Raw genomic sequence first — 23,526 nt, forward strand, 5'->3', positions numbered from 1 at the left:
CGATTTTCACTTTTTTTTTTTTTTTTTTTAGGGCCACACCCGTAGCATATGTAAGTTCCCAGGCTAGGGGTCTAATCAGAGTTTCAGCTGCTGGCCTAAACCACAGCCACAGCCATGCCAGATCTGAGCCAAATCTTTGACCTACACCACAGCTCAAAGGCACGCTGGATCCTTAACCCACTGAGTGAGGCCAGGGATCGAACCTGCGTCCTCATGGATGCTAGTCAGATTGTTTCTGCTGAGCCATGATGGGAACTCTGAGAACATGGGTAGTTTTGACTGCCTTCAAATCAGAGCTCATATGTCTATTTTATTATTTGTTTCAATAATCCTATTTCCATATGAAATAATCTGCACACTCAGCTTCCCAGGTCAACTGGTGGCTGGTTCCAAGGAGCTTTGGAAGTGTTTTCAGAAAAGTTAAAGGACCAGCAGTTTTTTGAGAGGGATGAATATAGTCTTATGTTTATGTTCAAGTTAGAAAAGTTTGCAAAAGTCCTTCATGGCTTATATACAAGAGTCTTTACAAGCTTCCATTAACGTATCTTGCCATGTGGTTGGGCGCTTTCAAATATACCATTTATTTATTTATCTATTATTATTATTTGGCCATACCCATGGCTTGTTGAAGTTCTTGGGCAAGTGATTGAACTTGAGCCACAGCAGTGACAATGCCATGTCCTTAAACCCACTAGGCCACCAAGGAACTCCTCAAATACACCATTTAAAACTTTATCATGCTAACATAACATTGTAAATCAATTATACTTCCAGAAAAGAACTTCATCAGGAGTCAAAGTTTTTAAAGAAAATGGAAAAAGATTTTGCATTAAAAAAAAACTAAATTGAAAAAGAGTAGGGAAGTCACATGAACCTGGACATTGAAAGACGCCAATTGATTTAAGAAGCCAAGATTTTGGGGAGCCCTAAGACCATAAAGCGATCAGCACAAAGACATCTGTCAGGGTGAAGGCGACCTGAGGTAAAGACCAGTTAAATCTAATGCAATCAGGAACTTAGGCCAGTTTAACATTTTTTATGAGGTGACAACCCTCTAACACCATAATCTTGCCTTTCAGGATGATGACACAGGACTTAATGAGTAAAAGAAAACAACTTCAAACCTCTCTTTTGAACATGAATTGTCTATGTAGGTTAAACGTAGACTCTGAGATCCCATTAGCTACTGGCACAATTGGGAAAAGTCATGTACGCGCGTGCACACGTGGACACACACACACAGACACACATGCACACACTTCAAAGCAAGTAGTTATGTAACGATAGCAATGTCTGTTTCTACTCAGGTTTGAATACAGAATTAAAGCCCAACGAACAACTCTCCGGCTAATTAGAGAAATAAAAAATGTCTTCTCCCCAAGGGCACCAATCCAACTTGCAAAAGAAGTGAACTGCTTTCCTTTGGAACCTGCCTATTTATTTACATTTCAAAGAGGATCTGGGGATAAAGAAACTTTGGAAGAGCAGCCCGGGAAAGCACAGAGACAGCATCCATGGAATGAGTGGAGACCCAGAACACACTGCCAAGAGCAAGTGATTTACCTGGCTGCAACACTGGATACAGCTTAATAACAAGACCTGGTTACCTTTACATTTCTTCTCTTCCGTTTGGAAGGTCTGGGCACCGGGGACACTCTGATCATTCACATCGTCGTGGTCCAGATGGAGAATCGAGCTGGTCCAGGTGGCCTGGATGAGGTGCGGTGACGACTGTTCATTTTTCAACGTGCTGCGCCTCTCAGGGTAGGTCTTCCTCTGCAGGCAGGCGTCAGACATCCCCACTAGCTTCCAGTCCTGCTCGCCGTCTGGACAATGCTTCGGCTTGTCCCAGGCTGGAAGGCCATTTTCTGGAGGGTTGAAAAACACGAGATGACACGCTGTTGGCATTATCAAGACTGGGATGAGACGAAGAGTTGCGGCAAGCAGGTTGTTTCTCGATTTGGGGAGGGGGCGCTGACAGCGTGCACGTACCCCTCCTCGGACAGCAGGGACAAGATGCAGAGTGTGTCAGCCTGGGGCACGGAGCCACCGTTGCTGGATGGCCTGTTGGAGAGATCAATACCTCCCCCCTGATGTTCGGTGCCTAAAAAGGCATCGGCTTCTCCATGGGGAGGCTGCACTTTCACCAGGCCCGCTCCCAGAGACAATGGCCCGGGAGCAAGTTTACATCAACTGATGTTACTGCTTAGATGACCATTTGAGGTCTCGAGGGTCAGGGCTGGCCATGAACACTTTTCAGATCCTTAGGACATAAAACGTCCAGGATTCGGCCTGGTTTGACTTGGGTGTTATCACGGGCTGACCTGAGAGGCACTCTGTTCCGTAAGTGGGACATGCCACGTGGCGGCAAGAGTGACAACTCTGTTCTCCTTGTCACCTTCCTCTCCTGACAACCTAACTCAGAGGGCTGGATCTTCCACGAGAAGTGAGAAATTCTGTTGATGGTTTCAACGTCATCCCAAATAGATCAGAGAGTGGTGGGTGGTGGGGTGAACTAATAGCTCTAACGATGGAACGGAAAAACCCCAGGTCTCTTTGGTGGATGCACTGACAGTTAAAAAAAAAAAAAAGAATGGATAAGTAATGGAGTCCTACTGTACAGCACACAGAACTACATCCAATCATGCACAATGACTTATGCATGTTACCTTGTTTTCTCTATTCAACTTATAGGGACTTTCAGCTCTGCTCTCTAGAAAATGGGAAAAACTATAAAAATATAATGCAAATCTTCTCGTACTAACCTTCCCTGGTGGTAAATTTACCTCCTTGAATATCTTTATGGAACGAGGATATAAAGTAGAGAGTAAAATGGAGCAAGCTTATATATATATATATATATATACTATATATTATACTATATAGTACAATACACATTATATATACTATATATAGTATAATACATAGATGCATTTAGAGTAAAAAACATAATCCATCTGGTCATCCATAGTTTTAGAAAGTTTTAGGCTACTGTCTGTCAAAGTGAAAAAAATATAGCATGAATAGAGTTCTACATTTAAAGTGATTCTAGGCAGTGATTAAAACGCTATGTACTTCGTAAGTGAATTTTCTTGTATGCTGAAATGGCCAAAGAACTGTAAATATCCACAGTGGAGATTCAAGTCCATCCTGCTCTGTGCAGAGTACTGGGAGTTTAAAGCTGCTTTGCAAACATTTAAAATAAATTTTAAATTAATTAATGCAAGGGTTAAACATGCTTTAGGTTTTCATAAGCCCCCTCTGGAAGCTGCCAGGCATCTTTAGGGATGTTGGTTAGGGTGGTTTCTCTAAAGGTGTCATGTGCTCTCAGCCCCTTTTGGAAGCTGCATCTGCCTTTCCTGGTCTTGGGGTTACTGTGTAGAAACCCCAAGACCCATACAGTTTCTTTCTAGTACAGGAGAAGACTGTAAACAACTATACATATATAGCAATAATCAATGAGTGTTTTCTCTGTTTCAATAAATGCAAAACTGCAGCTTGAAACACCCAAACTTGGCCAGAAAGCAATGATCGCCTTAAAAAAAAATCATACAGGAGTTCCCTGGTGGCTCAGTGGGTTAAAGATTCAGCCTTGTCACTACTGTGGCTCGGGTTGCTGCTCTGGCCCTGGTTCGACTCCCAGACCTGGAACTTCCACATGCCACTGGCGTGGCCAAAGATAAATAATTAAAAAATCATACAATGCTTTTGGATGGAACATTTGATCTTAATCTGAGAGGAGCCCTGAACATTCACTCTATGCAAAGGGCTGTGCCGAGCGTTGCATGTGAGGTGAGTTAAAAAGACATGGGTTCTTTGTCCTCAGTGTATTTGGCACTGTTCCAATGGTGAATCAAAGAGGTGTGGACCTGACCGTGCCAGCAACTGGTGCCACTAGAGGCACGTATTGTCATTTTCCATGAAAAGAAAACAACAGATTACGATCTTGGAGATTGTGCTCATTTATCCGTGAGGGTTCAAGGTTTTCATGAGCTAAACATGAAGCCATTGAATGCAAGGGTTAACTCTGGGCTCAGAGAATTTCATCCTTTTTCCGCAGATGGGAGAAGCCTTCTTCCTCATGCCCGTTTCTGTGATGTCTGCTCTATTTTCATGGACTCTAAATCATTGGTAAATTGCTCTGTGTAACGCTCCATTTGAAGTAATACTGAAGTTATCACAGTATTTTGTAGAACCTCCAACACTGGATTTTTCTGAGGAAAATTTTTTTCTTTTTTTTAGGGCTGCACCCATGGCATATGGAGGTTCCCACGCTAGGGGTCCAATCAGAGCTACCAGTGCCAGCCTACATCACAGCCACAGCAACGCAGGATCCGAACTGCATCGGCGACCTACACCACAGCTCATGGCAATGCCAGATCCTTAACCCACTGAGAGAGGCCAGGGATCGAACCCACGACCTCATGGTTCCTAGTCAGATTCATTTCCACTGTGCCCTGATGGAAACTTCTGAGGAAATTCTTAAAATTTGATATTCATTCCTCTGCCTGAACAGAAATGAAGAAATACAGCCCAAAGGGGGAGTCACTTGCTCCCCAGTGAAGGGAGCAATGGATGAGATGCTGGAAGGGGCTCCAGCCAAGAGGAGAGTCCCCCTAAAGCACAGCCCCTTAAAGCTTGCTCAGGGATTTCTTCAAAGCAAGAAAGGTTATTTTGGGGGGTGAGGCAGGGGATAGGATTGGCTTCCATTTTCCTGAGAAAAGAAGCTGAGGTGGTTTGGGAAAGGGTTTCATTCATGGGAGGCATTTATGAGCTCGTAATTACTGCCTATAATGACTTTCATGATGATGCTATTCAGTTGCCTAACTGGAAGGTTTATTGGTTGGGGTGCTGTTGGGAAATCTGGGGACCAGGAAGTCTTGGTTGGGTCATGGGAAAACTCAAGAGGGATTTATTGAAGGAGGGGTCTTAATTCTTATCCCCCCAAGAAGAGAGGGCACAGAGAATTCCTATTCCACTCCCAAGGAGAGATGAAACACCATGCCAGACTCCTCACGTTCTGCCTGCTGGGGGATGCTGTGGGCTATGTTTCCTCCATGTTGGCTGGGCAATGATGGTTTCCAGGGATTTCCCACTATTTCTATGTTGAATGCTCTTTTCCTTTGGCTCCTCCAAAACTCAAACCAATGAGACATTTCTTCTTAGAGAGGTTAAAGATCCCAAAAGATTAAATCAGTGATTCTCAAGTTTTGGGGAGAATCAGTCACATGAGGCATTATTAAAGGAAGCAGACTTATGAAGCAGGAGGGGGCCTGGGCATCTGTATAGTCACCAAGTTCTCAGATGGTTCTTTTTATTATTATTATAGCAGATTTTAATATACCTTTTTCAATATTTGATAGAGCAAGCAAAACAATATCAATAACAATACGAAAAATTTGAACAAAAAATTAGCAAAGCATCTAAAGGGTTTAAAGAACATAGCACTCAATGCAGAAGACTGTTTTCAAGTACTAATAAAACATTTTTAAAAAACTGACCATACACCAGGCCAGGGATTGACAAACGTTGGTAAAGGGTTACAGAGTAAATATTTTAGGCTGTGCTGGCCAAATACAGTCTTTGTCACATCTTACTACCTATGTTTTCATCTTTTCTTTCTTTCTTTCTCTTTCTTTCTTTCTTTCTTTCTTTCTTTCTTTCTTTCTTTCTTTCTTTCTTTCTTTCTTTCTTTCTTTCTTTCTTTCTTTCTTTCGCTTTCTTTCTCTGCCTGCCTGCCTGCCTTCCTTCTTTCTTTCTTTCTTTCTTTCTTTCTTTCTTTCTTTCTTTCTTTCTTTCTTTCTTTCCTTCTTTCCTTCTTTCCTTCTTTCCTTCTTTCTTCTTTTTCTTTTTCTTTCATGGTCACACCTGGGGCATATGGAAGTTCCTTGGGGCCAGGGGTCAAAATGGAGCTGCAACTAAGCTCTATGTCACAGCCACAGCAATATCAGATCCAAGCTGCATTTGCAATCGGATCCTCAACCCACTGATCAAGGCCAGGGATCAAACCTGCATCCTCACAGAGACAATGTCTGGTCCTTAACCTACTAAGCCACAACAGGAATGCCCTTATTTTTTTTAAACACCCCTTTAAAATGTAAATATCTTACATTTACTTAGCTCCTTGGTACAAAAGTAGACTGGGTGCTAGACTTGGCTCAATAATTGTTATTTGCCAGTCCCCGTACTAGGCTGTAAAATAAATCAGATGGTTCTAATACGCAATAGAGTTTGAGGTCCACGGGGTTAAGGAAATCTAAGGTAAGGAAACAAATTATTGGCAGTCTTCATCTCAAACTCTAATGTTTTACACAGCCCTGGACTAAATTGGCATTATAATTAAAACATTCATCAGTTGTTTTGGGATCTACTGCTCAAAACATTAAAAGTTAGATATTAATTGGATGTTACCTTGTAGATTGCAGGCATGGATGTAAATAAACAACCTTTCAAAAAGCCTGTTGTTTTGGGACTATCTGGTTCATGTGTACAGTAGCAGAAATACTTTTTTTTTTTTTAAAGGGAGATTTTGGAAAGGAACATATCTTGTTATTCACATGAAGTATGATTTCCTTAATGGATCCCAGCTAACATCTGGCTTTTAATATTTCATCTTCTAGACATCGACAGTTGATCAATTTAACTTGTCAGATATAAGGCAAATTAATAAATAAGTAGGATCAAAGAACATAACTAGAAAGGGACGTGTTAACTGCTACTAACACAATTGGACACACATTGGCCTGTGTGTGTCGATGGAGTTTAGATTTGAATGACTGAGTTTGTGGTAGATAAATAAATCTAGTGGCCTGGGTGATCCAACATTGATGGAAAGAGTTCTGTTGCAAAAAGAAACAAACATAAATCCCATTAACATAACTCCCATATACTATCTCTGGAAATTTCACTAAAGATGACAGAAAACAAATCTGTTCATCAAAAAGGGGAGAAAGACAGAAATCATATCACTTATATGTGGAATCTAAAATGAAAAAGATACACATGAACTTACTAGCAGAGCAGAAACAGACTCACAGACTTTGAAAACAAACTGATGGTTACCGAAGGGGACGGGTGCGGAGGAGGGGTGAACTGGCGGTTTGAGGTTGGCATATGCCCACTGAGGTATATGGTATGACTGGCCATCAGGGACCCGGTGTATAGCACAGGGAGCTCTACCCAACATTCTGTGATAAGCTATATGGGGAAAGAATCTGAAAGAGATGGGTATGAGTATATGTAAAGCTGAATCATTTTGTTGTGCAGCAGAAATGATCACAACTTTGTTAATCAACTATACTTCAATACAATTTTAAAAAACGAAAAAATTACATGAAAATATTCAGGTGTTTTCGGACACAAAAGCAAGCTGATGCCTCAGAAATGTGCTAAGTCAAAAGAAACAGGATTACAGCAAAGTGCCAGAAAGGCTCAGGGAAGTAGGCTGGGATCCCATGGCACCATTTAGGAGTGTTTAGTTTGCACTAAAAGGCCATCAATACAAGGCACTGAAACCCCAAACCATACTCTGTATTCAGGAGATGTGTATATAATATGCTCTGCAAACTCAGGGAGCATGTAGAATTATCATTGTACAGCATCAGGCCATTAAATATAATGTCTCTGAGTCCACTTAAATTTTTTACTACAACCCATAAGTTTTAGGCTTGTTGAGACTTCCTGTTGTGGCTCAGCAGTAGTGAATCTGACTAGTTAGTATCCATGAGGAGGCGAGTTGGATTCCTGGTTCCACTCAATGGGTTAAGGATCCAGTGTTGCTGTGAGCTGTGGGGTAGGTTGCAGAAATGGCTTGGATCCCACATTGCTGTGACTGTGGTGTAGGCTGGCACCTGCAGCTCCAATTAGACCTCTAGCCTGGGAACTTCCATATGCTGCGGGTGGGGCCCTAAAAAAAAAGACCAAAAAAAAAAAAGTTTTAGGCTTGTTAACTCTGTACATATCAACCAACTTTTATTTGTGGAGTCATGTAGAACAGGAGACTCATATTTGGCTGAGCATTTACTAGGGGCCAGGTATGGAGCTGGATGCTTTAACTTATCTTCATAAACATCCTGGAAAGTACACAGTGTCACACTGCTTGACGGACAAGGAAACGGAAATTCGGGACACACTTCATCTGCTCTTTTATGTTTTCTGTATCATTAAGTGATATTCTCATTGTTTGCCTTAGTTTTGTGAGTCATTCTTGACCTATTAATAGCTACCATGTGAGGAATACTGTGAAAATTCTTTCTAAACTATGATTATCGTCTTATTCAATTTTCCCAATTACTCATTTACAGTTACAACTGGTCCTCGCTTTCACTCTCAGCCACCTTCAATCCATGGTCCACTCAGCAGCCAGACTGAGTTTTTGAAAACATTCATCAGAGAGGATTTCTCTGCTGATTCACAATCTTCAGGTGACTTCCCATCAATACTGGAATGAAGTCCTCTGGCCTTACTGGGGCCTGCCGGGCTCTGTGGGCTTTACCAGCCTTGCACTCTGTCTTCTGGCCGTGTGGCTTCTAAGCTGGGAAGCACATTCCCACCGCAGGGTCTTTGGTGAAGCTCCTCCTGTGCCTGAGCTGCTCCTGTCCCAATCCTTATACAACCGCCTCCTACTGTACCAAGAAAGTGACCAGGATCCAACTTCCTCTCCCTTTTTTTTATTATTATTATTATTTTTTTTGGTCTTTTTGTCTTTGTTGTTGTTGTTGTTGTTGCTATTTCTTGGGCCGCTCCCGCGGCATATGGAGGTTCCCAGGCTAGGGGTCGAATCGGAGCCATAGCCACCGGCCTACACCAGAGCCACAGCAACGCGGGATCCGAGCCGCGTCTGCAACCTACACCACAGCTCACGGCAACGCCGGATCCTTAACCCACTGAGCAAGGGCAGGGACCGAACCCGCAACCTCATGGTTCCTAGTCGGATTCGTTAACCACTGCGCCCCAACAGGAACTCCCCTCTCCCTTTTATAGGAAGGTTAGATCTCCCCTCTTTCAAGAACCTGTCAAGGTTGCATATTTCCGGGAAGATAACTGAAAATGAAAAACCTGATGGACTGGACCCAGGTACATCTTGGTGAAGGGGAGGAGGGGAGGAGTTTGGGAGATCTGAGTCCCAATCCTTCTCTGGAACAGCTGAAGGGTCTAGTCTTTGGAGATCACTTCCTGTCTCTGAGTCTCATTTTTCATTTGTAAAAGGACAATGTAATACTGCTCACGAGGGGAGTTCCCCTTGTGGCTCAGCAGTAACCAACTCAACTAGGATCCATGAGGATGAGGGTGTGATCCCTGGCCTCACTCAGTGGGTTAAGGATCTGGGATTGCTGTGAGCTGTGGTGGCAGATGTGACTCAGATCCTGAGTTGCTGTGGCTGTGGCATAGGTTGGCTGCTGCAGCTCCGATTCAACCCCTAGCCTGGCAACTTCCATATGCCGCAGGTGCAGCCCTTAAAAATAAACAAATAAAACATTAATACTGCTCATGGGATTTTTCTAAGGCTCAAATGAAGGAATGTATGTGAATGTATTTAATAATTACAGGCTATTCACAGTACATATTGCTGTAACTACCTAATCTATATCACATTCATGGCCACAACTATCTCTTTCTATCCAAAGGGAAAAATACCATTAATAAAACAAAATGTTACTTTTACTAATAAAACTTTTTTTTTTCTTTTTAGGGCTGCACCTGTGGCACATGGAAGTTCCCAGCCAGGGGTCGAATTGGAGCTGCAACTTCCAGCCTACACCACAGTCACAGCAACACCAGATCTGAGCTGTATATGTGACCAATGCCACAGCTTGCAGCAATGCCTGATTCTTAACCCACTGCTTGAGGCCAGGGATTGAACCTGCATCCTCATGGATACTAGGTTGGGTTCTTAACCCACTGAGCCACAATAGGAACTCCAATAATAAAACATTCTACGTTGAGTGGATATGGCTACCTTACCTTTATCATCACCACCACTACCATCACCACTGGTCCTCAACAGAACAGGTGTGTAGGTGAGGTTGCTTTTGATGACCTCCCACTTCCCCTTGACCCCCCTTCCTTTTGTCATCTGTCTTCCTCCTCCTAAGTCCTAGCTGTTCTAATGCTGTCCTTTGAGTGCTCAGTCCCCACAGTGGGTGGATCAATCACACAACATATTTTTTATGTTGTGGCCAAGTTATTTCTCTTCTCTAAATTTCAGTTTCCTCATCTTTAAGATAGGAACATTCTATTGCTGTGATGATTGAATAAGTTAATATGTGGAAAAATCTTGGAACCGTGTGTGGCACACTGTAACTAGTGTTAACTCCTCAGACGTGCACTCAAAATTATCTCTTTCCTTTGCCCCATTCTCCAAACTCAAGTCTTTTCTAAATATCATTTTCTTCTTTTTCTTTTTTTAGGGCTGCTCCTGGGGCATATGGAGGTTCCCAGGGTAGGGGTCTATCAGACCTGTAGCTGCTGGCCTGCACCACAGCCACAGCAACGCCAGATCCGAGCCACCTCTTTGACCTACACCACAGCTCACGGCAATGCCAGATCGTTAACCCACTGAAGGAGGCCAGGGATTGAACCTGTGTCCTCATGGATGCTGGTCAGATTCGTTTCTGCTGAGCCACAATGGGAACTCCTCCAAACATCATTTTCAAAGGACATCTCTAAGAGGAAGAGATTTGACAAATGACTTCACACCACTATGCTGGTATGAGTCACCCCTCTCAGCAGACACTGTGATTTAAAGAGGATGCTTGGAAAGGATAAGACCACGGGCCCAGGAATGAATGTCTAAGATTAGATTCCTGATTGCTGTGCAAGGCAGGTGGGAGAGACATTGTGGTGGAGTAAGAATTTCTATCAAGGCTGCCTGACCAACATCACACCTGGCTTGCTTAGTGTGATGGATCAAACGCCACACATAAATCACAACAGGTTTGATGCCATTCAACTTTCAAGACCTTGTTCATTGTTTAAACTTTCTTGAACCAATCCATCCACCCTCAAATTTCCAGAACAGTTCCCATGATCTTCCCTTCCTCCATGTGCTGCTTTTAACCTTGTGATATAGTCATTTACATACATGAAGATGTGGTATGTATATACAATGGAATACTACTCAGTCATGAAGAAGAATGAAATAATGGGATTTGGAGTAACATGGATGGACCCAGAGATTATCATACTAAGTGAAGTAAGGCAAAGATAATTATCATATGATATTGCTTACATGTGGAGTCTTAAAAAATGATACAAATGAACTTATTTACAAAATGAAATAGACTCACAGACATAAAGAACAGACTTGTGGTTGCTACCGGGCAGGTGGTAGGAGAGGATTGGAGTGGGAGTTTGGGATGAGCAGATGCAAACTATTACACATAGAATGGATAAACACAAGGTCCTACCGTATAGCACAGGGAACTATATTCAATACTCTATAATAAACCATAATGGAAAGAATATTAAAAAGAATATATATATATATGAGTCACTTTGCTGTACATCAGAAACTAATACAACATTGTAAAACAACTATACCTTAATGAAATAAATTTTAAAAATCATTTAAAATCATTTTTAATCAGTTTTCTTTTTTTGGTTTCACCTAACATTGTCTAGCACAATGTCCTAATTAATATTTATCATCCCCTAATAATCTGGTAATTGCAAAGAGAAAACTATTTCCCTTTCTGTCTGCCTTTTTCTTATTCAAAAGCCTCAGGTTAGTCACAAGGTGGATACATCACTATTACAACCAATTCAATGCAGATTTTCTACTACCAACAGTATTATCTTCCCCAAACTGCTGGTGAAAATGAAAACTATTATGCTTTTTAGAGGCAGGAGAGGAGAGTGGCTAAGACTATGGGCTCTGCTAGTCAGGGTACGAATTCTGGCTCTGCCACTTATTAGCTGTGTGACTTTGGGGAAACTGCATCCCTCTCCAGAATATCCGGACTATTTTCTGTATCTCCTCTGTAAGGCAAGAACTTGCCATGGCCTCTTTGTGTGCCAGTGGTATCTGTACTTTCTCCTCCTTTTCCTGCACTCTAATCAAAGTATCCCTCTCTCAAATCCCACAGGTTTAAGCGCGGTGTCTTAACATGTCAGGACCTCAATAAATATTATTTGGAAATAATTGAACATAATCTAGACAGGGTCAAATCAAAATAACCCCTGATGCTGAACAAAGCACATACAGCCTCTTATTTAGGAGGAATTTCATCTAGGAATTTCTACCCACAGAGTGATACCATGTGCTATGTGAGTCAACTCAACCAGACAGGTCAGCATCAATAGCAAAGGTGGCCCCTCCAGGGATGGACGCTGCAGCACAGGCTGAGGGGTGTTCTGTGCTTAGAGAAGGCAGAGGGGCAGCAAGATGACTCCTCCTCCAGTCCCAGGCTGGGGAATCCCACTGTTTTTACTTTGGCATTTATACCCCATGAATGCTCTGCCTAAGCTGTGGGTGTAGCCTATTTGCTTGCCCAGATCACATGGGTGGCAGAGCTCCACTGTGGTGGCTGCTGTGTCTCAGGTCCATCCTCTGACTGGGTACAGCTCCCCTAGTCTAGTAGCATCTGCAATGAGGCGGGCTGGCCACCATAGGATAGGCTCTGGGCTTGCCTCCTGGTACCTTGGGATCTGTCCAGGGTGGCTTTATCTGGCCTGGGGATCTTCCAGAGTGGCTTGGCGCTGCAGGGCCTGGGCCACCATTTACTTCCATTTATGAAGGCCTCTGCAGGGGACACTTCCCCCTGGAAGCCATAAGACTTGTAAATTTGGAATATTTGGGCAAGAAAGGGAGATGTCTCTGAAATAGAGAAAAATCAAATTGATGACTGTTTTTTTAAAGGATATTTATTGCTTTCAAAAGAATTGTGAGGGAAGGGTTACACAACCTATCTGAGTCTCATTAATGACCTGGGGTGAAAACACCTCACGGGGTTGATGTAGGGATGACATGAGCCAACATACAGACCAGGTCTAGCTTAAAGCAGAAATTCAGGTGCTTGCAGTATCCCCTTCCTATTTCACTACTAATGATTATGGAGATGACACCCACTGTTCTCAGTGGGTGGGGTCCTCCAGGACCCCTCCCAGCTCAGTGTGGCCCTAAGCACATAGCCTTCCTTTACTATGCCAGCCTGTGATGAGTTTCTCTTCCTTTGGAAACCATCTTTTATTTATTTATTTATTTTTTTGTCTTTTGGCCTTTTCTAGGGCTGCACCTGCAGCATATGGAGGTTTCCAGGCTAGGGGTCTAATCGCAGCTACAGCTGCCGGCCTGTGCCACAGCCACAGCAACGCCTGTGCCTACATCACAGCTCATGGCAACACAGGATCCTTAACCCACTGAGCAAGGTGGGGGATCGAACCCGCAACCTCATGGTTCCTGGTCGGATTCGTTAAGCGATGAGCCATGACAGGAACTCCTATTATTTGTTACAATGCCATGTAATAGTGTATTGTTTCTGAGATCTCGCTGATATACATTCATATGCCTAATATGAAGGCTTGGCTAGCCCTTGAGATTGGACCAGTTACAGCTTTGATCCTCTCCACAATTTAAACCTGCCAAATAGAATGAGATGTTCTGGTTATTGTAAGAACATGAGGGAATGTGCCATAGCTGGGGAGGGGGCCTTCCAGGCCACTGGCCTCAAAAGGGATTGTAGCTAATGAGAATAAGAAAGGAAGGAAACCATATTGTGTGCAAGGTATTTTTCATGTACATCATGATAATACTGGTGCAAGCAGCTTTTGGCAGGAAAGAACTCTCTGTAGGAAGTAGCCGTCTGCAGGAGGCCCCTTGGTGGTCTTGTCACTAACCTTAAGTCAGGCACCCCCATGCTCTACTCACCTCTGGGCCAAGCCCACCTTTTGACTCTTTTGATTACTCAATACCTTGCCTAAACTGTTGGTTCTTTCCTGAGCCTAGAGAACTAAAATGGAGAGTAAGTAATTAACAGATGACCAGATCTCCTCCCTAGATTCCGCTTCACTAATGTCTTGAGCAAACTGAACAAGACAGCATCTAAAGAAAAAAATCAGAAGGCGACGACAAGTCTGCCTGAAGTGGAAGAGGGTTGTGAGTTTGATCCCTCATCCCAATGATCCACTGAGATCTTGTCCCCTTTTCTCTTTAGAAACTGTCATGGCTGAGCAGAATCTTCAGAGCTGGATTTGGGACACCAGTCTGCCTTCTCCCCAGATTGCCAGCTTTCTGATTAAAGGCAACATTTCCCATTTCTACTACCACTGGCCTCTTGAGTATTGATTTTTGAGCTGGGGGCAGCCAGACCAGAGTTCAATAACACTGTAAAAATGTCCTGAGCACTTACTGCAGGCCAGGCTACTAGACTGGGCCCCATATGTAAAAATTGCTATTCACCGAGCACCTACTGTGTGCCAGGTAGCATCCTAAGTGCTTTTCATATATTATCTTATTTAAATCACATAACAACATCAAGAAATAGTTATTCTTATGGTGTTTGGAGGAGACAGTTTGGGGGACGGGGGGATGTGCTTGGGTTGTGGGATGGAAATCCTGTGACATTGGACTCTGATGATCATTATACAACTATAGATGGATTAATTCATGTGAGTAATAAATAACAAAAAAAAGAAATAGTTATTGCTTCTGTCATTTAAACCAATGATGAAATAAGGGTGGAGGGAAGTTAACTGACTCCTGTGTTTCTATTGAGACTGGGTTACAACACACTGCAATTATTAGTTTACCACCGGCAATTGTGAGTCCTTAACAGCTGGGACGTTGGGTTGTTTAGCTGTGCATCCAGCACACAGCATCAGGCCTGGTCCACTGAGTGCCCATTGTCTGGGTGAAACTGCACTAAACTGAGAAGGTCTCCCCATCCCCCTCCCTCCCATGCATAGCCCAATGGACCCTGGAAGGCAGTGAGAGCATCCTTCTCCCTAAGTGCCCATTCCTATGATCTTTTCTTGGTCCCCACACTCTTTCCCCTAAACATCTCTTCCTTCATTTCCTCCCCTTTCCAAATGCTGCATGTCTGTGGCTATTTCAAGATTTGGAGCAGAGGCCTCTAAAGAAACTGGACCCTGGGGTTTAAGCAACAAATAATGGCATTTTATGTATAGTTTATTTGAAAATTTAAAAAGAAAAGCTTTTATTTTTGTTGTTTTTGGAGACTGACCTGAGAAAACATTTGTAAGGTTGATGTCTAGTCACTTATGATGGAGCCTGATAATGTGAGAAAGAAGAATGTATACATGTATGTGTAACTGGGTCACCATGCTGTACAGTAGAAAAAAATTAAAAGGTAAAAAAAAAAGAAAAACTTTTATTAACATTGATGTACTACTGTACAGCACAGGGAACTATATCCCATCTCTTGTGATAGAACATAATAGAAGATAGTATGAGAAAAAGAATGTGTGTAAATATATGGCTGGGTCATGATGCTGTACAGAAGAAATTGACACAACATGGTAAATCAATTATACGCTCATGAAAATAAAATAAATAAAAAACAAAAACAAAAACATTGACGTACATATGAATGAATAAGTGAAATACTGAGGTAAGGGAAATATGCTCAAACATTCCAATCAGGGCTTACTCATCTGCTGCTTCACCCCTGAAACTTTATAAACAAGACTGCAGAGCCCCTTGCTCAGTTTTTGTCTAGTTATCTGAAATGCATCCTCTGAAATACAGTCTTGTAGGCAAAGACTTGCAGACTTAGCCTCTTTGTTCAGATAGGCTGCCATCCATTGCTGTATGGTTTTGGTTTTCGCTCTCCAAGCACCTGCCTATTAATTTTCCTGCTTGTTGATCCTGGCCCTCTTGGCCCCCACATGCAGGTGAATTTAAGTTTGCTATCTCAGAGGTTTTCTCTTGTTTCACTGGCAGGGATTCTCAGTCCATTAAGTGAGTGAGATCTGGGAACTGCTAAGAGAGAAACAAATCTTTTCCTTATCTGGCTGTTTCCCATTTCTCTGGTTTTCCTGCCTATTCCATTAGGCAATCACTATCCCAATGAAAAACAATCATCATAGCTAGAGAAACTGCAAACAATTCTTCTGAAACTAGAACCAACAATGATAATCTCTTGATAAGTTAAAACCATTAATTTTTTTTACAAGTGTGTGTTTAGGACTTTTATGTGGGATTCACATGAATTTCTTTGAAAGTTTAGCCTGAAAAACAGTTAAGAAGCCAAACCACAAAACAACGTGTGTTCAAAGACCATGGGAGAAATTCCACTTGGGGTGTCAATGTGTGTCAGGAGTGACATCTGACAACTGGCCACGTGGGAACAAGCTGTCTGCTGGAACATGGACTGGAGGCCCTGTAGACTGGGAAACAACCTTCCAGAGAATACAATGGAATCCTCCCCTAGGAATGGTCGTTGGTTTTCCATAATTCATACCGGATTTAGTCAGAGAATCCTCAGGTCAAATGACTCAAACTTGGAGTTAATTACTCTAAAGGCCACAGCGATTCCATTTAGGATATTAAAAAAGCTCCAGCTGTGGCAGAACCATTCCTATTAAAGAGCCACACATGCACAGACAAGGGAACAGATGTTTGTTGCCAGGATTAGATTTCTCCTGTGTGAAGTTCAGAACATAATGTTTATTCTTGTTGCCAGTCTGAACCTAGACTTTTTTTTGAAAAAAAAAAAAAAAAAAAGCAACATATGTTTGCTGTATGTTTGGCCCGAATTTGATGTTCCCCACCTTGAAATATACCTTCCAAAAGGAAGAAATACAAGTGAATCTTTTCTAATGCTGCAAACTAGGACTGGCACACAGTTGGTGGATAAAGAACAAATTCTGAGATTTGCCATTTATCAAGTAGGCAAAATGTGGGTAATCAGAACAAATTTCTACATCACAATTTAAAAGGGGTCACTACTTGGCAGCAAGCATACATACTCTATCAATGAATTACACTCAGGGATTAATGACATAGACAAAAATATACACTGGTGTTGACACACAAAAAATTATTTTCCAGAGATGGGATTAAGATGATGGAATAGAAGGACTGGAGCTCAACTTCACTCCTAAAAACAACAAAATTCACAACTAAAGACAGAACTTTTCACCCAAATGGACTGGAAACCTTAAAAAAGATACCCTACTCCACAAGAAAAAGAGGAGGCCACATCAAGAGGTAGGAGGGGCGATTTCATGATATAAACAACCTCATATGGGTGGGAAGTGCCACAGACTGGAAACTAACTGGTTCACAGAGACTCACCTACAGGAATGAGAGTTCTGAACCCCACATCAAACCCTCATATGCAGGGATCTGGCACTGGGAGAAAGAGCCCCCGGAGCATCTGGCATTGAAGGCCAGTGGGGCTTGTGCACAGGAGCTCCACAGGACTGGGGGAAACAGAGACCCCATTCTTAAAAGGCACACACAGACTTTCACATGCACTAGATCCCAGGGCAGAGCAAGGTCTCCATGGGAATCTGGGTCAAACCTGACTGCAGTACTTGTAGGACATCCTGGGAAAACAGGGGTGAACATGGCTTGTTTTGAGGGAAGGACATTGAAAGCAAAGCACATGGGGATATTCAGCAGTAGTGCCTTTCTCTGGAGGTGGCCATTTTGGGAAAATCTGGCCCCACCTGTCAGTCAGCTGCTGAGAAGCCCCAGGGCAAACAACAATCCAGGTGGGATCACAGCACCGCCCCTCAGTAAACAGGCTACCTAAAGAACCCTCAGGCACACAGATGCCTCTAATCCCATCCAGAGACTAAGCCCCACCCACCAGAGGGATTAGAATAAGCTCCACCTACCAGTGGGCAGGCATCAGCCTCTCCTATCAGGAAGCCTACAGCAAGCCCCCATACTGACTTCAGCCACAGGGGGGCAGACACCAGAAGTAAGAGAGGCTACAACTCTACCATCTGTGAAAAGGTCATCACACCAAAAACCCATAAGAATGAAAAGACAGAGAACTATAACTCAGATGAGGGAGAAAGGAAAAACCCCAGAAAATCAGCTAAGCCATGAGGAGATTCTCAGCCTCCAGGAAAAAGACTTTAGACTGTTGATGCTGAAGATGATACAAGACATTGGAAATAAACCGGAGGCAAAGATGGATAACTTACAGGAAACACTGGCCAAAGAGACACAAGATATAAAACTAAACGAGAAGAGATGGAAAATACAATAACTGAAACAAAAAATTTACTAGAAGCAGCTAACAGCAGAATACAGGAGGCAGAAGAATGAATAAGTGAGGTGGAAGACAGATTAGTGGAAATACGGATGCGGAACAGAAAAGAGAAAAAAGATTGAAAACAAATGAAGAGAGTCTCAGAGAACTCTGGGACAATGTTAAATGCACCAACATCCATATTATAGGTGTGCCAGAAGGAGAAGAGAGAGAGAAGGAGACAGAAAAAAATATTCCAAGAGATAATAGCTGAAAACTTCCTTAACATGGGGAAGGAATCACTCACTCAAATCCAGGAAGCACAATGAGTACCATATAAAATAAACCCAAGGAGGAATACCCCAAGACACATATTAATCAAACTGACCAAAATTCAAGACAAAGAGAAAATCCTGAAAGCAGCTAGGGAAAAGAAACAAATAACATACAAGGGAACCCCAATAAGGTTATCGGCAGATCTTTCAACAGAAACTCTGCAGGCCAGAAGGGAGTGGCATGATATACTTCACCTGATGAAAGGAAAAAACCTCCAACCAAGATTACTCTACCCAGCAAGGCTCTCATTCAGATTTGAAGGGGAAATCAAAACCTTCACAGATAAGCAAAAGCTGAGAGAATTTAGCAACACTAAACCAGCCTTACAACAAATACTAAAGGAACTTCTCTAGGCAGAAAAGAATAAGAGAAGAAGGAAAGAAAAAAGAGCAGCAAAAGCAAATCCAAAGCAATTAATAAAATGGCAATGAGAACATACATATCAATAATTACCTTAAATGTTACTGGACTAAACTCCCCAACCAAAAGACATAGACTGGCTGAATGGATACAAAAACAAGACCCATATATATGCTGTCTTCAAGAGACCCACTTCACTTCTGGGGACACATACAAATTGAAAGTGAGAGGATGGAAGAAAATATTTCATGCAAACGGGGATCAAATGAAAGCTGGAGTAGCAATACTCATATCAGACAAAATAGGCTTTAAAATGAAGAATATTTTAAGAGACAAAGAAGAACATTACATAATGATCAAAGGATCAACCCAAGGAGAAAATATAACAATTTTAAATATCTATGCACCCAACATAGGTTCACCACAATATATAAGGCAACTGCCAACATCCTTAAAAGGAGAAATTGACAATAACACAATCATAGTGGGGGACTTTAAGACCCCACTTACAGCAATGGACAGATCAACAAGACAGAAAATCAATAAGGAAACACAGGCATTAGACCAGACGGACTTCATAGATATTTATAGGACATTCCATCCCAAAGCAACAGAATACACATTCTTCTCAAGTGCACAGGGAACATTCTCTAAGACTGATCATATCCTGGGCTACAAATCCAACCTCGGTAACTGTAAGAAAATTGAAATAATATCAAGCATCTTTTCCAATCATAACGCTATATGGTTGTGGTCGGAAAAAACTGCAAAAAACGCACACATGTGGAGAGTAAACAACATGCTACTAAATAACCAATGCATCACTGAAGAAATCAAAGAGGAAATTAAAAAATACCTAGCAGCAAATGATAACGAAGATACGACACTCCAAAACCTATGGGATACAGCAAAAGCCATTCTAAGAGGAAAGTTTATAGCAATACAAGCCCACCTCAGGAAACAAGAAAAAGCTCGAATAAACAAGCTAACTTTACATCTAAAGTAGCTCGAGAGAGAAGAGCAGACAAGACCTAAAGTTAGTAGAAGGAAAGAAATCATAAAGGTCAGAGCAGAAATCAATGAAATAGAAAAGCAGAAAACCATAGAAAACATCAATGAAACAAAAAGCTGGTTCTTTGAAAAGATCAACAAAATTGATAAACCCCTAGCCAGACTTATCAAGCAAAAAAGAGAGAGGACTCAAATCAATCAAATTAGAAATGAAAAAAGAGAAGTAACAAAGGACATCACAGAAATACAAAGGATCATAAGAGATTACTATATGCAGCTATATGCCAAGAAAATGGCAAACTTAGAAGAAATGGACAAAGTCTTAGAAAAGTACATTCTTCCAACACTAAACCAAGATGAAATAGAAAGGATGAATAGACCAATCACAAGAATGGAAATTGAAACTGTGATTAAAAAACTTCCAACAAACAAAAGTCCAGGACCAGATGGCTTCACAGGTGAATTCTATCAAACATTTAGAGAAGCGCTAACACCTCTCCTTCTAAAACTATTTCAAAAAATTGCAGAGGAAGAGATACTCCCAAACTCATTCTATGAGGCCACCATCACCCTGATACCAAAACCAGACAAAGATACCAAAAAAAAAAAGCAAACTACAGGCCAATTTCACTGATGAACATCAATGCAAAAGTCCTCAACAAGATACTAGCAAACCGCATCCAACAATATATTCAAAGGATTGTACATCATGATCAAGTGGGATTTATCCCAGGGATGCAAGGGTTCTTCAATACCCACAAATCCATCAGTGTGATACACCACATTAACACACTGAAGAATAAAAACCATAGGATCCTCTCAGTTGACACAGAAAAAGCCTTTGACAAAATCCAACACCCATTTCCGATTAAAACCCTTCAGAAAGTGGGCATAGTGGGAACCTACGTCAACATAATAAAGGCCATATATGACAAACCCACAGCGAACATCATTCTCAATGGTGAAAAGCTGGAAGAAGTCCCGCTGAGATCAGGAACAAGACAAGGATGTCTGCTCTCACCACTACTCTTCACCATAGTTCTGGAAGTCCTAGCCACAGCCATCAGAGAAGTAAAAGAAATAAAAGGAATCCAAATTGGAAAGGAAGAAGGAAAACTATCACTATTTGCAGATGACATGGTACTATACCTAGAGAATCCTAAAGACTCTACCAGAAAACTGTTAGAGCTCATCCACGAATTTGGCAAAGTCTCAGGATACAAAATTAATACACAGAAATTGACAGCATTTCTATACACTAACAATGAAAGAGGAGAAAAAGAAATTAGGGAAGTAATCCTGTTTACCATCGCATCCAAAAGAATGAAATACCTAGGAGTAAACCTACCTAAAGAGACAAAAGACCTGTACTCTGAAAACTATCAGACACTGACGAAAGAAATCAAAGATGACACAAATAGATGGAAAGATATACCATGCTCGTGGATTGGAAGAGTTAATATTATCAAAATGACTATACTACCCAAGGCAATCTACAGATTCAATGCAATCCCTACCAAATTACCAAGGACATTTTTCACAGAACTCGAACAAAATATTCTAAAGTTTTTTTGGAAGCACAACAGATCCAGAATAGCCAAAGACATCCTGGAAAAGAAAAATGGAGGTGGAGGAATCAGGCTCCCTGACGTCAGACTCTACTACAAAGCAACAATCATCCAAACCATATGGTACTGGCACAAAGACAGACATGCAGATCAGTGGAACAGGATAGAATTAAACCCACGCACCTACAGCCAACTAATGTATGACAAAGCAGGCAAGGATATACAATGGAGAGAGGACAGCTTGTTCAATAAGTGGTGCTGGGAAAACTGGACAGCCACATGGAAAAGAATGAAATGAGAACACTCCCTAACACCATACACAAAAATAAACTCAAAATGGATTAAAGACATAGATATAAGACCAGACACTGTAAAACTCTTAGAGGAAAACATAGGCTAAACACTCTGACATAAATGACAGCAACATCTTCTCTGAGCCACCTCTTAGAGTATTGACAATAAAAACAAAAATAAACAAATGGGACCTAAGCAAACTTCAAAGTTTCTGCACAGCAAAGGAAACTCTAAACAAAACGAAAAGACAACCCACAGAATGGGAGAAAATCTTTGCAAGTGAATCAACTGACAAGGGATTGATCTCCAAAATTTATAAACAACTTCTACAGTTCCATACCAAAAAAAAAACAAACAACCCCATCAAAAAATGGGCAGAAGATCTAAACAGACAGTTCTCCAAAGAAGACATACAGATGGCCAAAAAACACATGAAAAGATGTTCAACATCGCTCATTATTAGAGAAATGCAAGTCAAAACCATCATGAGGTACCACCTTACACCAGCCAGAATGGCCATCATCCAAAAGTCTACAAATAATAGGTGCTGGAGAGGGTGTGGAGAAAAAGGAACCCTAGTACACTGTTGGTGGGCTGGTAACTTGGTGCAACCACTGTGGAAAACAGTATGGAGATTCCTCAGAAAACTCAAAATAGAACTACCATTTGATCCAGCAATCCCACTCCTGGGCATCTATCCAGAGAAAACCATGACTCGCAAAGACACATGTACATGTACTCCAATGTTCATTGCAACACTCTTTTCAATAGCCAAGACATGGAAACAACTTAAATGTCCATCGACAGAGGAGTGGATCCAGAAGATGTGGTACACATACACAATGGAATATTACTCAGCCTTTAAAACGAACGAAATACCGGCATTTTTAGCAACATGGATGGACTTAGAAATTATCATGCTAAGTGAAGTCAGCCATACAATGAGACACCAACATCAAATGCTTTCACTGACATGTGGAATCTGAAAAAAGGACAGACTGAACTTTGCAGAGCAGATGCTGACTCACAGACATTGAAAAACTTATGGTCTCTGGAGGAGACAGTTTGGGGGGGTGGGAAGATGGGCTTGGGCTGTGGGATGGAAATCCTGTGAAATCAGATTGTTGTGATCATTATACAACTACAGATGTGATAACTTCATCTGAGTAATAAAGAAAAATTAAGGGAAAAAAATAAAATGTAAAAAAAAAAAAAAAACACTGGTGTTAATAAAATACAGTAACGTACAGGCCTGCAGAGTCCCCCTTCTTCTGGGTTTTCAGAGAATCTCACTACCCTTTTCCAGATATTGTTTTGTGCAAATAAGTTACTAGGATCAAGATCAATGTAGATATTCCCTTCATTTACTGAGAAGACATTTCAACCAGGAGAAGCTGGGTTTTCCCTTCTGCTCAGGAAGAGTGGGCTGGCCACATCTTCCTCACCCTTGGTTATTATGCCAGGCGAGCTTCTTCAGGGAGGGGAGGGCCCCTTGGGGGATATTTTTAGGCCCTCCAAATACTATTTTTTTTAAATTGATTTGCTCAGATGACTAAGGTTTTACTATTTGTAGGAAAGATTTTTGAGATTTGTTTTTGTTTTTGGCTGCACCCACACCATGTGGAAATTTCCAGGCCGGGGATGAAATCTGTGCCACAGCAGTGATTAATGCCAGATCCTTTAACCACTAGGCCACCAGGGAACTCCTTAAAATGCTATTAAGTGCATCGAAACCTATTTTCTTCAGTGGGCCGGAGTGGAAAGACACCACTCCCAGCAGGTCTGTGATG

General features: G+C 41.8%; 1 protein-coding gene across 20 annotated transcripts in view; it reads right to left on the reverse strand.

Moving 5' to 3' along the window:
* Positions 1 to 23,526, reverse strand: part of THRB (thyroid hormone receptor beta) — a 459,872-nt gene that overhangs the window by 92,614 nt on the left and 343,732 nt on the right. For all 20 annotated transcript variants that reach the window (XM_013981419.2, XM_021071429.1, XM_021071425.1 and 17 more), the window contains one exon: positions 1,608 to 1,868. In XM_013981419.2, coding sequence (XP_013836873.2) covers positions 1,608 to 1,868 — 261 coding nt within the window. The remainder of the gene's footprint in view (positions 1 to 1,607; positions 1,869 to 23,526) is intronic.

The sequence above is a fragment of the Sus scrofa genome, chromosome 13 (assembly GCF_000003025.6).
Source record: "Sus scrofa isolate TJ Tabasco breed Duroc chromosome 13, Sscrofa11.1, whole genome shotgun sequence".
In the NCBI taxonomy this organism is placed as follows: Eukaryota; Metazoa; Chordata; class Mammalia; order Artiodactyla; family Suidae; genus Sus; species Sus scrofa.